We start from the raw sequence: 16,448 nt of genomic DNA on the forward strand, positions 1-16,448 counted from the left end.
TCAACACACTCTCCTCACTCATCAGCACATTCCCATTTACGTCCTTTATCACCCGAACCTGCAGCACATCCTTCGGTCCAGCTCGGTCCCTCTGTCTTGCCAATCTGTATAAATCCTTTTCCCCTTCTTTTGTATCCAACTTCTCATACAGCTCGTCATAAGCCTTTTCTTTGGCCTTTGCCACCTCTCTCTTTGCCTTTCGACGCCACTCCTTGTACTCCTGCCTACTTTCTTCATCTCTCTGACTATCCCACTTCCTTTTCGCCAACCCCTTCTTCCTTATACTTTCCTGTACTTCCTCGTTCCACCACCAAGTCTCCTTATCTTCCTTCCTCTGTCCAGATGTCACACCAAGTACCTTCCAAGCTATCTCCCTCACAACTTTTGCTGTCGTTGCCCAATCATCCCACCCATCTTTACCACCATCCAACGCCTCTCACCTCCTCCCTAAATTTCAGGCAACAGTCTTCCTCCTTCAGCTTCCACCATCTGGTCCTTGGTTCAGCCCTCACTCTCTTCCTCAACCTCACCTCCAAAGTCATCCTACAGACCACCAATCGATGCTGTCGAGCTGCACTCTCCCATGCCACCACCTTACAGTCTCTAATCACTTTCAGGTTGCATCTCCTGCTTAAGATGTAATCCACCTGTGTGCACTTTCCTCCACTCTTGTATGTCACCCTGTGTTCCTCCTTCTTCTTGAAATACGTATTTACCACTGCCATTTCCATTCTTTTTGCAAACTCTACCACCATTTGCCCTTCCACATTTCTCTTGTTCAGACCGTACCTACCCATCACCTCCTCATCCTCTTTATTCCCTTCCCCAACATGCCCATTGAAATCTGCTCCAATCACCACTCTTTCATCCTTGGATACACTCTCCACCACTTCATCTAACTCACTCCAGAAATCTTCTTTATACTCCATCTCACACCCCATATGTGGGGCATATGCACTGATGACATTCATCATCACCCCTTCAATTTCCAACTTCACACTCATCACTCAGTCAGACACTCTCCTCACCTCCAATACCCTCTTGACATAATCTTCCTTCAGGAATACCCCGACACCATTTCTCCTCCCATCCACACCATGGTAGAACAGTTTGAAACCACCTCCAATGCTCCTAGTCTTACTCCCCATCCACTTGGTCTCTTGTACACACCGTATGTCCACCTTTCTTCTCTCCATCATATCAGCCAACTCTCGCCCTTTGCCAGTCATCGTCCCAACATTCAGAGTTCCAACTCTCACCTGCACACTTCGACTCTTCCCCCTCTCCCACTGCCTCCGGACTCGCCTTCCCCGTCTCCTTCTCCTCCTTCGCCCAGCAGTAGCACAATTTCCACTGGTACCCTGCTGACCACCGGTACCGGTGGCGGTCGTTGGTAACCCGGGCCTCGACCGATCCGGTATGGAAATTCGTTTTGTTGTCCGCATTATGATTTGGCATAGGTTTTTACGCCGGATGCCCTTCCTGACGCAACCCTTGTCACCTCTTACGACACACAGGGATATGGTACACCTATTCTAACCGGGGCATACACCAGGCCCAGTACAACTGCTACTCATTTCGCCGACCTCGGAAGGATGGCAGGCTGAGTCAACCCCCTGGTGTTTTTGACTTGGTATATATGTATATATATATACATACATATACATATATATATATATATATATATATATATATATATATATATATATATATATATATATATATATATATATATATATATATATATATATATATATATATATATATATATATATATATATATATATATATATATATATATATATATATATATATATATATATATATATATATATATATATATACATATATACATATACATATATATATATATATATATATACATATATATATATATACATATACATATGTATATGATGTATCTATCCATCCATTGGTACCATGCTCTGTGCAGAGCATTGGTACTACCAAAGCAGTCTCCTGGGCTATTGGGTACAATCCTGGACAGGTCACCACTCCGACACAGGATACCAGCAAGCCAGCACTCATTTCACCGACCTCAGAAAGATGACAGGCAGAGGCAAGCTCACCTGGTATCAATCCAACAGCCAAGTGGGATTTGAACTCATGATCCCAAGCCCTCAACATTAAGCATTAATAATGACCCTCAACATTAAGCCAATACCAGGCATATATTAAATATTATATTTTTATATATATATATATATATATATATATATATATATATATATATATATTGTATACGAGCAAATGCAACCCGTCGCTTCACTGACTCGTCAATAAATTGGGTGGGGGGGGGGGAGAGAAAGAGGGAAGGAGAGAGAGAGAGAGGAGGCAGGTGTAGGGTGAGAAAGGGTGGGTGGAGTTAGGGGGGAGGTGAAGAGAGCGACACCTCACCAAACGTTGCTATTCACTGCGGGAGGGAGCGGTGCGTGCGTGCATAAGAGATACACACACGAACACACACACACACACACACACACACACACACACACACACACACACACACACACATAGGCAGAGACAGCGAGGGAGCGACAGAGGTGTGGTAGGGAGAGTGCTGCGTTTTATGAGGAGGGGAGAGCAAGAAGAGGACAGAGTGAGAGAAATGGGTGGGAGAGAGGAAGAAAAAAAAGAAGACAGGTGAGGGGTAGAGGTGGGGGCAATGATATGTGACCCTTCATGACCGAACATGAAAAAAAAAAAACATGTCAGAACGACACACACAACGACACGACAGTTTTTAAAGTAATCCGCTGGCACATCTGCAAAAAAATTGATATTCCAGTTCCAGAAAATTTGTGGGAAAATCAACCAAAAGCAAGCACTGAAAACATTGACGTACCGCTCACGTACAACCTTATGATCCGATCGGGCATGAACATCGAAAACAAAGCATTGAAACCAGATATCATACTTGGGTGCAAAAAAAAGAGAAGAAGGCAATGCTAATTGTGGTGTTAATACCGGTGATCTTGGACTAATGATGCAGAAATCAGGAAAATGACCAAATAACAAGACCTCAAGCATGAAGTGAAAAGATCCTGGAAGCTGAAGAATGCCAAGGTTGTACCAGTGATGATGAAGAACCTCACAGAGATATTAAAAAACCATCCCTAGGAATATCACTACAAACGAACTACAGTTGGAAGCCATCATCGGCTCAGTAACAATCCTGAAGAGAGCCCTCAGCACAAAACTTTAAAAAAAAAAAAAAAAACGAAATGAAGGTGGATACTTTGAGCCAGCCATGGGAGGACTCCATTCCACATTCTGAAACCCCATATGTAGACACACAGACACAGACACACATATTGCCTTTTATTTGTGTAGATATATTTAAGACAGTTGATCTTATACCTTGAATGTAGATTATGTCTACGTAAGCAACACTTGTTCCTGAAGGTTTGTTTTTCTGCACCGATATCTACTGTAATTATGCAATACATAATTCAACTGGAGGGGGAGCACTCGGGAGAGTGCAAAACCTCCGCCACCAATACTGCTGGGTCACTCAAGTGAACCTCATATCTTATTCATTAAATATGATGTCAACAGTGCTGACAGTTATAGTTCTTTTCACCAACATTTTTTTTGGGGGGGAGGGGGGGGGGTTGGAAATCACTTAAAACATGTAAAAATGCAAAAAAAAGAAATCGAAATTTTGTTGAAAAAAAAGTTGCAAAAATTTTTTTTTTCTCTAACAATTTTTTTTTTGGGGGGGCGGTAACAATTTTTTTGGGGGGTTGGAAATCACTTAAAACATGTAGAAATGCAAAATAAAAAATTCTTTTTTGGGGGGGGTAACAAGTTTTTGGGGGGGGGGGGTTGGAAATCACTTAAAACATGAAGAAATGCAAAAAAAAAAAATTCCCTCCAACAATTTTTTTTTGGGGGGGGGGGACCAAGTCCAAAATTTTATGGCATGATCCTTGGACCATACCTAACCCCCCCACCAAGTTTCGTTGAAATCCGTCAAGGAGTTTTTCCGTAATACTGTTCACAAACAAACAAACAAACAAGCAGTCATAGACTGGTACTTACGAAATCGTCAACTTGACCTCTGACCTTGTCTAATAAAAGCATGAATCAGTCAGAAGCCCAAGGGGAGCTTGAATTCTGAATTCATTGTGGTTTGCAGATAATGAGTCCCAGACAAAAACTAGATTTCTTATAAAAATTCCATTTTTTTGTTTTTATTTTTAAAAAAGTGATTCAGTACCAGCAGGATATGCCAGATAATAGGTGTATTACTTTTCAGAAGAATCTGATAAAAGACTTATTATCTATTATATATATATATATATATATCAGTTATTCATCGCTGTTCCAGAATTTCGACAACCGAGTTTTAAGCGTCCTAAGCGATCGCAAAAACCAAAGACAAAATTAAAATCGAAGTTAAAACGAACTCGTAACGTCGAGCGAAGCAAAAATACTCCATTTCTCCACATGAATTTACGGAATTATGTTTGACCTCACTGTGACCTTGACCTTTGACCGATTTTGACCAACATCTAATCAGCACTAGCCATCACCCTCCTGAATCACGTGGTGTAATTTGACATTGGTAGCTTCTTCCGTTCTCGAGTTATCGTGCCTACAAACAAACAAACAAACAAGCAGTCATAGACTGGTACTTACGAAATCGTCAACTTGACCTCTGACCTTGTCCAATAAAAGCTGTCTCAAGAGAAGGTAGCGACGCAAACCAGAAGTTTCTACGATGATTCTGTACCAAACCATCAAAAATCGAATGTTTTGGATGTTTGACCTCACTGTGACCTTGACCTTTGACCGATTTTGACCAAAATCTAATCAGCGCTAGCCATCACCCTCCTGAATCACGTGGTGTAATTTGACATTGGTAGCTTCTTCCGTTCTCGAGTTATCGTGCCTACTAACAAACAAACAAACAAACAAACAAACGGAAGTCATCAATATACTTACGAAATCTTTAGATTTCGTAAGTAACAAACAGAAAGGGGTGAAAACAGTAACCTCCATCCATCTTCGAAGATGGTGAAGGTTAATAAGAGTGTTTTTGGTTGTTTGATTTCTATGCATTCCTAAACTGCTGGATGGAATTAGTAAATAATCAAAAACCTGGAATGCCAAATTTGACTAGAGTTAGAGAATGGCCTGTCTTATTGTCCACAAACAAGTGCTAGGGTTGTTGGGCATTCAGCTCACTTTCTTTGTGATTAATAGAATAGTTTGGGATGTAATGATCTACCTGCGAGCGGATATCAGTGTGAGGTCCGATTGAATTCTGTCAGCAGTTAAATGCCTACTAGACAACTCGAAGGAGTTTTGTTCCCAATGAGCTGTCATGTCAGTACCCTTTAAGATATAAGACAGTGTGGTCTTCATTGTTGATGCCATTTACTGTTTGCACATGGTTTCTGATGAACGAGTAAACAATTACCTATTTCAATACGGAATGTGAAGATGCTTGATGAGATGTGACAGGTAATCCAATCTCAATAAAATCCAAATTGTCCTGTATTGTATTTTACTGCTGTGTTCACAATGGATGCAACACTAGAGTATACATTTCTGTAGCCTACTCTTTTTGGCAACAAAGTATCACAAAAAAAAATTACCTTTACTTTTTGGCCTTACCTGTATCCTTGAAGCAGAGTTTCTTCTTCTGGTAGGCAATGTATCCACTGATGCCAGTAACAACAGCAGCAAGGACTCCTCCAATGATGCCCCCAAGCGTGGATGAGTCAGAGGTTGACTTATCTGGAATCGAAAGAGATGCAGTTTTTGGTACTCCACATTTGCCACAACTGCAAACAATTATCGTTCTTCCTCTACATTCTTGAAAAGGCTTGCGAGACATCGGCTATGTTTCACTGTGTCATCGTTGACTGAGTTTTGCAAATGCAACTGCAGGATTCAGAGGACTTCATACAAAGCAGTGGTTTATCCCTTTGCATGTGATCCTTTATGGTATAATGTTAAGATGTCTTATTATGATGAATCAGACAGTACTTTGGACCATATCCCATTACAACCCCTACTCTTAGCTTGATATATCCAAGGCAACTTAAGCTGCAGCGTTGCATCTCAGAACACGCCATCCACCAGAATTGAATTTTAATTGTTTTTAATCTTTTCCCAATAACAGTGAAGGAAACATTGTAATCCTTGGCACAACACAATGTACAAGACAATATTCAGAAACATAATGACCGAAGAATCCCTTCCAACAGAGAAAATTAAAATCCAAAAGATTTGACATTTCAATTTTTCAAACTTAAATTTATATCTGAAGTCAAACTTTCGATTTTGAATGAATTTCCACAGGGAAGTAGTGGGAGAAAATGTACTTCATATCAACATTTGAAAACAATTTCCGTTGAAACTCACGGCAAGTATAAAGTTATTCTCAGAAAACAAACTTATGGTCTTGTGAACAGGATAAGATTGTTGATTAGTTTATTTATGAGTAAAAAAAAAACAACAAAAAAACAGCCTTTTTACAGCCATTTTCCTGCTGAGCAGGGGTTAGCTTTTTGCAGTTCCATGCAATCATAGTTCCCTTCTTGAGGCAATGTTTTATGACCGGATGCCCTTCCTGACGCCAACCCTGGTCGCCTCTTACGACACACAGGGATATGGTACACCTATTCTAACCGGGGCATACGCCGGGACCAGTAAACTGGTACTCATTTCACCGACCTCGGAAGGATGACAGGCTGAGTCAACCCCCTGGTGTTAATTCAGTGGCCAATGGAGCTCGAACTCAGGACCCGAGGATCCCAAGCCAGCCACCTTAACCACGAAGCCAACACCAGGCTTATAGTTCGTGAGTTTTTCAAAATTTATCAACCCAGAATGTTCATTCCTTGCTTTCATTATTTTATCTACTTTTATTGCATGAGTATGCATAAAAAGGTTCACCAACAGATTCTTTAAAATACTCAAAAAACATCGGTGAAAATATCCACATTAGGAAGAAGCTCCATAGGGCAGGCACTACCATTGACCTCTACCAAAAAGGGCTAGACTACATTGGTCACATGCATTTGCAGTGTTAAAAAGTGCTGTTTCGGATGTAAAGGAGAAACGAATCTTAAATTTCAAGTACTGAGTCCTGAGTTTGAGATGTTTTGTAACAAATACATGATCTGATCATTGTTTAATTTTTCACTTCACATGTAGCCATCAACAAATGCACCATTAAGCAGTAAATCAATCAAGTGAACTTCCCAGTTATTTCTGTTTTTTGTATGCACAGTCGAGGCTCGTGGAAGAGCTAGCACACTCAACAGATCAGGACATAACAGGATGCAAAAAGAACAGCAGAGATGCACGCAAAAATAATAGTTGAGAGAGCGGGGAAATATCAACAGAAAAGACTTGTACAAGCAAAGAGGGTGGGGAGGATGCACGGGGTGGACAAGATGATGCAATGGGTGCACAACATGGATACAGAAGGAAACTCCAAGGAGGAAAAAACTGGAAATTTGGATGGAGGAGGGATTGGTGTGGGGTGGGGGGGGGGTTAATGAGGGTAGAACAGATAATGGTTTTGCATTGGGCATGATCTGAGATGGTGGTGAACAGCTGTCTTGAAAATCTGGAGGGAAGAATGACATTGTAGAGAATGTGGAAGTTGGTTCCACAGGTGCGAAAAAAGAACGAATGAGTGGAGGTGAGCAGTGATCCTGGATTTAGGTAGTTTCACTGGGAAGGAGTTGCTGGTGGACCGCATGCATCCTGCAGATACCTGGGGGGATAAAGCAATGAGAGGACACAGGGTGCAAGACCAGAAAAGAGGCGGATGAAGACAGCGAGACCACCGACCTGTTGGTAACAGCGAAGTGATAGGCCCATAGAGAGGAGGAGATTGGGACCATACTCTGTGCAGAGAGATTGGGACAATACTCTGTGCAGAGCGTTGGTGCTGCTTAAGTAGTCTCCTTGGCTATTGGGCACAATCCTCGACAGGTCGCCACTCCGACACAGTATACCAGCATGCTGGCACTCATTTTGCCGACCTCGGAAGGATGACAGGCTGAGTTAACCCCACCTGGTATTAATTCAACGGCTGAGCGGGATTTGAACTCAGGACCCTAGGATCCAAAGCCCGCCACCCTAACCATTAAGCCAACACCAGGCATATAGGCCCATCGACTCAGCTTTATCACAAGAGATTCCTATTATCTTGAAGGCCTGAGTTTCCACAGCGTCAAGCTGAGCAAGGTATGAAGCAGGGGTTCCATCCCAGATGGAAGAGCAGTATTCCATCAAGCTGAGGATGAAAGCCTTGTAGGTGGAGATGAGCCCAGGTGTGCCAAGAAAGGACTTTGCACGGCGGAGGATGCCCAGTCAGCGTCTGGCTTTGGAGGCCAATGTTGAAATGTGGTTTGCCCAAGAAAGATCATGGCGAAGAGTGAGACCCAAGAGTTTGAGTGACAGAACTACTTCAAGAGGGTTGTTGAAAAAGTAGATGGGAGAGTTCTTTCGGTTTGCAGTATGGTCTTTTCGGAAAGAGAGAGTGAATGTGTGAGATTTCTCAGAGTTAAAAGACATATTCTAAGTGCTTGACCAGTTTGTGATTTTGTCAAGGGCTGAAGAGAGGGAAGATTCTGCTGCCTGTCTGTCAGAATGATGAGGAATGTCATGACAGAGGGTGGAACCATCAGCAAAAAGAAAGAGGATTTTCTAGTCAGAGATTATTGATGAAGATTAGGAATCGGATGGGGCCTATAACACTGCCTTTGGGCACTCCAGCCTTGACAGGGAGAGTATAAAAAATGACAAGAAACGCGTTCGGTAAGGGAGCGGCCACCAATTGTTAACTAATGGACGCACACAAGCACGCCGAGACCAAGCTCCTTTTATACTGTATATTAGATTCCATTGAGAGCCACACATTGACTATGAGAGTGGAGGAAGTCAGTAATCCAAGAGTGGAGTTGGCCTTTGATTCCATAGGCAGATTGTTTGGAGAGCAACGTGGGATGCCCCACTGTATCGAAAGCTCAATATATGTCCAGAGAGATGGCTCTGATATTATGTCCAATGTTGATGGCCTCCACCATTGTTGGGAGAGTAGAAGCATCATGTCCATGGTAGAGTGACCAGGTCTGAATCTGAATTAAAGACCTGAGATGAGGTCGTTGGAGAAAAAGAATGATTTTATGTCAACTGCGATGATGGATTCCATAACCTTGCTGATTGCAAGTAAGCTAATTGGGCTGTAGTTAATGGGATCTATTTTTCACCTTTTTAATGTAATGCTGTGTGTTGGCTAATTTTACAAGATGATGGAAGATGACGTATGGTAAATGACAGGGTGAAAATGGCACACAGAGGAATTGCAAGAGCAGAAAAGCAGGTTTTTAGGACTCGTGAGCTGATACCGTCCAGTCCCGTTGCCGAATAGGAGTCAAGGTTTGCCAGAAACTTCTCCACCTTCTCAGTTGCAAAATCCACAGAGTCCAGGAGCAGTTGTGTCTGACGATGAAGGGTGGGTACTGAGAGAGAGAGAGCAAGAGAGAGAGAGAGAGCGAGAGCGAGAGAGAGAGAGAGAGAGAGAGCAAGAGAGAGAGAGAGATAGAGATAGAGAGAGAGATAGAGAGATATGTTGGGGACACAATATTTGGAAGCAAACACAGAATTGAGGCATATGGCCTTCTCACGAGCGAAGTCGGCTGTGGTGCCATTTGAAGTGAGGTGAGGGGTGGAGGGACAGCATACACCAGATACAGAATTGATAAAGTGCCACAAGGTTTTGGAGGAGGGAGACAAGTTTGAAAGTTAATTCTTGCGGTTGGACAGATGTTGATTTCTGGCTCTCCTGAGTGCAGACACACACTGCTGGCTTTGTGGGTTGATCTGAGGTTGCCTTCGGTCGGATTTGTCTTCCAGGAGGAGAATGCAAGTTGTTTCAGGGAAACTGCCTCACCACAGGATTCAATGTACCAAGGGTGGAAATAAATGTAGGATAACTTTAAACGAGATGGGATGAATCTGTGCATAAGGGAGAGCAGGTTTCTGTGAAAGAATTCCCAGGCTGGGTTAATGTCAGCGGTGGTGGATATAGGAGACCAGTCCTGAAGTGCAATGGCTGCTTGCAGTCCCTGCCAGTTTGCTGCCAGACTTGCCGGCACTGAGGATGTTCTCTGAGAATGGCCAGAGAGATGTTGACCTTCACAAGCACATGATCATATGAGCCAATTTGGGCAGAGGAGGAACAACATACATTAGCAGGGAAGTTGGTCATCACCAAATCCAAAAAGGAAGATTTGTCATTGACTATAAATCCAGGTGGTAAAGTTTACAGATTGTGTCAGTACCATGTCTGTGGCTGGTGAGTGAGGTACCAACACCCAGTCAATTAGCATGATGACAATTGAAATCACCACATATGAGGAAGAGAGAGTTGGGATGAGTGGTTAAAAGTTTGTCTGTGTCATCTGAGAGAGAGAGAGAGAGATAGAGAGAGAGAGAGAGAGAGAGAGAGAGAGAGAGAGAGAGAGAGAGAGAGAGAGAGAGAGAGAGAGAGAGCAAGAGAGAGAGAGAGATAGAGATAGAGAGAGAGAGATAGAGAGATATGTTGGGGACACAATATTTGGAAGCAAACACAGAATTGAGGCATATGGCCTTCTCACGAGCGAAGTCGGCTGTGGTGCCATTTGAAGTGAGGTGAGGGGTGGAGGGACAGCATACACCAGATACAGAATTGATAAAGTGCCACAAGGTTTTGGAGGAGGGAGACAAGTTTGAAAGTTAATTCTTGCGGTTGGACAGATGTTGATTTCTGGCTCTCCTGAGTGCAGACACACACTGCTGGCTTTGTGGGTTGATCTGAGGTTGCCTTCGGTCGGATTTGTCTTCCAGGAGGAGAATGCAAGTTGTTTCAGGGAAACTGCCTCACCACAGGATTCAATGTACCAAGGGTGGAAATAAATGTAGGATAACTTTAAACGAGATGGGATGAATCTGTGCATAAGGGAGAGCAGGTTTCTGTGAAAGAATTCCCAGGCTGGGTTAATGTCAGCGGTGGTGGATATAGGAGACCAGTCCTGAAGTGCAATGGCTGCTTGCAGTCCCTGCCAGTTTGCTGCCAGACTTGCCGGCACTGAGGATGTTCTCTGAGAATGGCCAGAGAGATGTTGACCTTCACAAGCACATGATCATATGAGCCAATTTGGGCAGAGGAGGAACAACATACATTAGCAGGGAAGTTGGTCATCACCAAATCCAAAAAGGAAGATTTGTCATTGACTATAAATCCAGGTGGTAAAGTTTACAGATTGTGTCAGTACCATGTCTGTGGCTGGTGAGTGAGGTACCAACACCCAGTCAATTAGCATGATGACAATTGAAATCACCACATATGAGGAAGAGAGAGTTGGGATGAGTGGTTAAAAGTTTGTCTGTGTCATCTGAGAGAGAGAGAGAGAGAGAGAGAGAGAGAGAGAGAGAGAGAGAGAGAGAGAGAGAGAGAGAGAGAGAGAGAGAGAGAGAGAGAGAGAGAGAGAGAGAGAGAGAGAGAGAGAGAGAGAGAGAGATATGTATATGGAGTTGTTACTGTAGGGACGACGGTACAACACACAGAATAATAAGAGGTGGACATGAGGTAGAGGCAGAGGTGAAGTCGCAGTCAGAGGTACTCCTATCCTGGAGTTTGGCAGGTGTAAGAACAGTAAGTACATGGAGATTGACAAAAATGATGTTGGGATGTGGAGAGGACCAAGGAAAGGGTGCAGGCGGGGGGAATCTGGGAGGATGTGGGGAGGGGGGAAGGTGGGAAGGTATGATGGGGGGCGAAGCCAGGAAGGAGGGAGGGGAGGAGCAGGGGACGAAGCCAGGAAGGAGGGAGGGGAGGAGCAGGGGGCGAAGCTGGGAGAGTGAGGAGTGGAGGGGGGAGCAGAGAGGGGGCAAGATGAGGCGGAGGCTGACAATGAGTGAGATGAAAGGGGATCAGATGGGGGATGATTTTTCATCTGCTTATCTTGTATATTTCATCCCTTTCAGGCTATTCGACCAATGGTTGTCCCTTGTTCATCTGCTTTCTCTGCAGCAATGCTTGTGTGTTGAACTTTAATCTTGTTGTCAGGTCTTCTATAGACTTTGAACTTTGCAATATAAAAGTGAAAAAACATACTTATGGTATCTCCTAATTGTCAACATTTTATATCCTTTGCATTTCAGATCATTTTCACTTTATGCTATTTCTCACATGTAAATTATCTTTTTTTTTTTTTTTAAATCAACCTCCCTCCCTCATTCGAGTGTGTTAAAGTCCATGTACAGTTTAACATCAATTTAATTGCCAATGGAAAACCCACTTAAAGTGTGTTTATGTGCTCTTCATCCAAGCACAACCAGATAGAGCAGGGTGATAAGATTGAACAGGTCAGGACAGCTTGGCTGGCATTTATATACTGTACCTGGCAGCTAAATATGCTCAATCAGAGTATTGATACCACATATGCCTTACCTTTCTGAATTTCATCCGATGCCTTGACAGAGTTCAAACACAAACACAAATTTTCACAAAGATATCACGTCTACTTCCTTTTCCTAAACTTCAGAACACCTGTTTGAAACTGCTGACATGAGGAGAGTGCTCTCACCCACCTGTTGGATCTTCTGCAGTGAGGGGTGCTGAAAAATACACCACAGAGAGAAATACAAATAGAACAAAATTACAAAATAGAACCACATTTTTTGTTTCAGAATATATTCAGCAACAAAAAAATTAATTTTAAACATCTGCTCAGCAAAACCAAAGGACAAAACAATGCACATTCTGTGTCTCTTCTGCGTACCAGACGCTTTTAATGTCCTCAACCATGAAACTTGAAGGTGTTTACATTTTGCAGTCTTGATTTTAAAATTCCGCTCAAGAAGTCATGCTTACATTCACCCCCTGGTGTGTTTGTCTTTGAAGTTTCATTGCCGGTGCCTTCATCATTTGATACATTCACAGCTGAAGAGGAGGAAAAGATAAAGAAAATGAGAAGGGGGTGGTGGTAATTGGTCCCAGGAAACTATTAATCAGAGAAGTGAGGCAGTAAGGCACAAGTTACTGGGATGAAAAGGCAATGTTGATTTCAATGCTCGGGTGCAATAAACTTATCAGCAAACAATGTTTCAAGCTTTCATCAATGGATAATGAATTGACATTTTGTCTTCACAAACCACATTTTCAAGGTCACCTTTCCCCACCACCAATGGAGCCCAGCACATCAGCGGTGCACTCATTAAAAGCCGATGCACAACAAATGTAACCAACATGAGAAAGCACCAACATTTTAGTGAAGCTTGGAATACAATCCCATCGTTTTGGCAAAAGTGTAATGCAAACCGAAGATGCTCCACACCAGCATGCAATCTTGCATTTGGCTCGGGCCGTACACCTTGCCAAGCTTTTCAGTTTCCACTACATCAGGGTCCCTTGGTTCTAGGCGTTGTCTTATGTCGAAAGGCGAATGTCTGCAGCTTGAGCAAACAAATGCAGCTGGTATGTTAATGGCACAGCTGCGTCTCACTGCTCTTGCACTCTATGATACAATGCTTCAGTTGTTTTCCAGGCACAGGACACGATGCAACCCCCAACATCTCTAATCTTTTTTATTATTTATGAGGATATACAGCACCGTACTGTATGATATATATATATATATATATATATGCACAACTATTCAAAAAGTGTTTGAAATAGGGTAGTCTTTGACATGCTAAAGCTGTGGGGTTATTGCTGTACTGTATTATAAATTTACATGTATGCCTGGTAAATGCCATTAGTTTCAACAATCTGGCATTATTTCAGATTAAAATCCAAAAGTTTGCAATGTCATTATGGATCTTATGAATATTGAGCATCCACGTTTCATCGAATATATATGCAGAGAAGGTGCCAGTTCCAAAAAATTTGTGAACACATGGCAGTCATGTCTGGTGAAGGTGTGTAATATTCCACAGAAGCTTCATATTTCACTGTAGCTGCAGCTGAATGGGTGGCTATTTGTGTACAAATTTTAGGCTCATGAAAGAGCTAGAATACAGAACAGACTAGAACATCAGAGAAAGAACATAGTGGAAAGGAGAGAAACACACCAATAGCCGGGTAGTGGGACAATACAGAGGGACACTTGGAGGAGAAATGAGCAGGGCGAAGAATGAGACCGAGGTGAGGGGCAGGGGGGACATATGGAGGGTTGGGGGGAGGGAGGGGTGAACAAGCAGGTTGCTACCTCAAACACAGCAAGAGGAGAAAGGGTAAACTGGGGATGAAACAGAAATGGAGCAAAGAGGATGAGGATATGGGGGGAAACACAAGAAGCTGGAAAGGAATGGTGTGCTTGGGAATGATTAATGAAGGTCGAAAATATAATGAGTATGTATGGGGGTGACCTGAAGTGATGAACAGCCACCTGGATGCCCAGGAGGAAAGAATGAGAATGAACAGACTACAGAAGTTAGTTCCATGGGTGAGAGAAAATAAGAACAAATGAATAGAAATGGGAAGTGAGCTTGGATTTCACAAGTTTTACCAGAAGTGAATTATTGGCGGTCCATGTGTACCCTGCAGAAACCTGGGGAAAGGGGCGGGGGGGGGGCGAACATGGAAAAGGACAGATGGTGCAAGTGTGGATGTGGGTTCCTTGAAAATAACTCCCACGCCAGAATGGCTGGCAGACATGACCAATGCAGAAACTATTTCTCAGGTCAAGGCATTAATAATCATGGATGATCATCTTGCTACTCTCAAGTCCCGAATAAGCGTGTAGGGTGAAACATTTTCCAAATTTTAATAAGAGTAGAGGGCGGAATAAGCGTGTAGGGTGAAACATTTTCCAAATTTTAATAAGAGTAGAGGGCGGAATTAGCGTGTAGGGTGGAAAATCCAAAAAAGTCGAATAAGCGTGCAGGTCCGAATAAGAGGGCAAGGTCTAAAACCCAGAAATGTGACAAATATAGAACATGGATTTTATTGTTCAAATACATACATTACAAGGCCAAGATGCGTACTGTACTCTACGCTTTTTCTTTGGCAATCTGTATGCGCTTCTTCACACTCCTTCGGGCGTTTGCGTTGATTGCCTTGAATCTGCTGAACTGTGAAGTGAAGAGTTCGGATGTGGAAGACGAACGTTTGTCGATCACAGCTTGGATGTCATCAAGGAATGCACAGTCTGCTTTTGTTTCATCATCTGTAGCTTTGTGTGAGAGAGTGGAGGTAGACGGGAGGTCTTCTTGAATTGATACAATGTCTGTCTGACTTTCGCTCTCATCTAAATTTGGGGACTCCACCTCTTGCATCAATTCTTCTTGAGCCAACTCCTCTCCCTCACAATCCATCAGTTCCACACCCTCATCTCGTGGTACCTCACTTTCCCCCTTCCTCTTCCTGGTGACTCCCTTCGGTGGGGTGATAGTTGATGTCAGATCCATTTCAATATCCGTCAGTACAGACTCTTCTTCCATCTTGTCTCAATGACACAAAACCATTGAAATACAAGTAAAGCGCGACGTAAGTACAATACTTCTCTGGTATGGGAGTGTCAGTGGCGCCACACTCAGGCAGCCGAACGAATCAACCGGCGGGACCCGCATTGACGCGGTACAGTACCCAGACCCATGGCGGAGATCGTTGGCAGACGAAGGAATTTCGGGAGTAAAGATGACACATCTCTCGACGGGACAACATTGTCACCCTACACGCTCGCCGGTGTAAATATGACCTGAGGGTGGCAATAACGATTTTTTAATAAGCGTGTAGACCCGAATAGAGGCCGTGTAGGGGGGATTTTCACCTCGAAAAAAATAAGCATGCATGCACGCTTATTCGGGACTTGAGAGTAAGTTACCAAAATATCAACAGAACTTGGAATTTCTGAAGGTAGCATTTTCACCACCATTCCTGAACACTTGGGAATATCCAAGATCTCAAGCAAATTGGTCCCCTGAGAACTCAGCTCTCAGGGTTGACAACAACAGCTGGAATCATGTCATGAAGCTTCTCAAATTGTTCAATGCAAATCCAACCAACTTTATTGGCCATATGGTGACTGGTGATTAAAACATGGCATCACCACCAGGATCGTAAATCAAATTGGTGTCTTTGTAGTGGAAGTACAACAGTCCCCTACCACCCAGCAATGAGCCAGCAAGATCATGGCCTCTATCTTCTGGGATGGTAAAGGAAATGTACTGATTGGCACTGCAACTTACAAGACTACAATCAGAGGGCCTTATTATACCAGCCTCATGCAGTAATTGCTGTAAGGCACCAAGAACAAATGCCAAGTGATGTTGACCAAACATGTGCTTTTCCCTCATGACAAAACACTGTGGCTTTGAGTATCCGGATTACCCATTGTACAGGGTGTTCCAGAAGTCTGGACCGATAGGAAATATAGGCCTTTCATTCTAAAAGTTAAAAAAAGAAACAT

At 43.0% G+C, this 16,448-nt stretch overlaps 1 protein-coding gene across 1 annotated transcript in view; it reads right to left on the bottom strand.

The window, feature by feature from the left end:
• LOC147008580 (uncharacterized) overlaps positions 1-16,448 on the bottom strand; it is a 63,846-nt gene that overhangs the window by 17,319 nt on the left and 30,079 nt on the right. The window contains exons 3-5 of the mRNA XM_085864236.1: positions 12,911-12,979; positions 12,628-12,654; positions 5,647-5,769 (exon numbers count right to left, since the gene is read on the bottom strand). Of these exons, the coding sequence (XP_085720362.1) occupies positions 5,647-5,769; positions 12,628-12,654; positions 12,911-12,979 (219 nt within the window). The remainder of the gene's footprint in view (positions 1-5,646; positions 5,770-12,627; positions 12,655-12,910; positions 12,980-16,448) is intronic.

The sequence above is a fragment of the Eptatretus burgeri genome, chromosome 18 (assembly GCF_056783735.1).
Source record: "Eptatretus burgeri isolate ZD-2024b chromosome 18, Ebu_testis_v1, whole genome shotgun sequence".
Classification (NCBI taxonomy): Eukaryota; Metazoa; Chordata; class Myxini; order Myxiniformes; family Myxinidae; genus Eptatretus; species Eptatretus burgeri.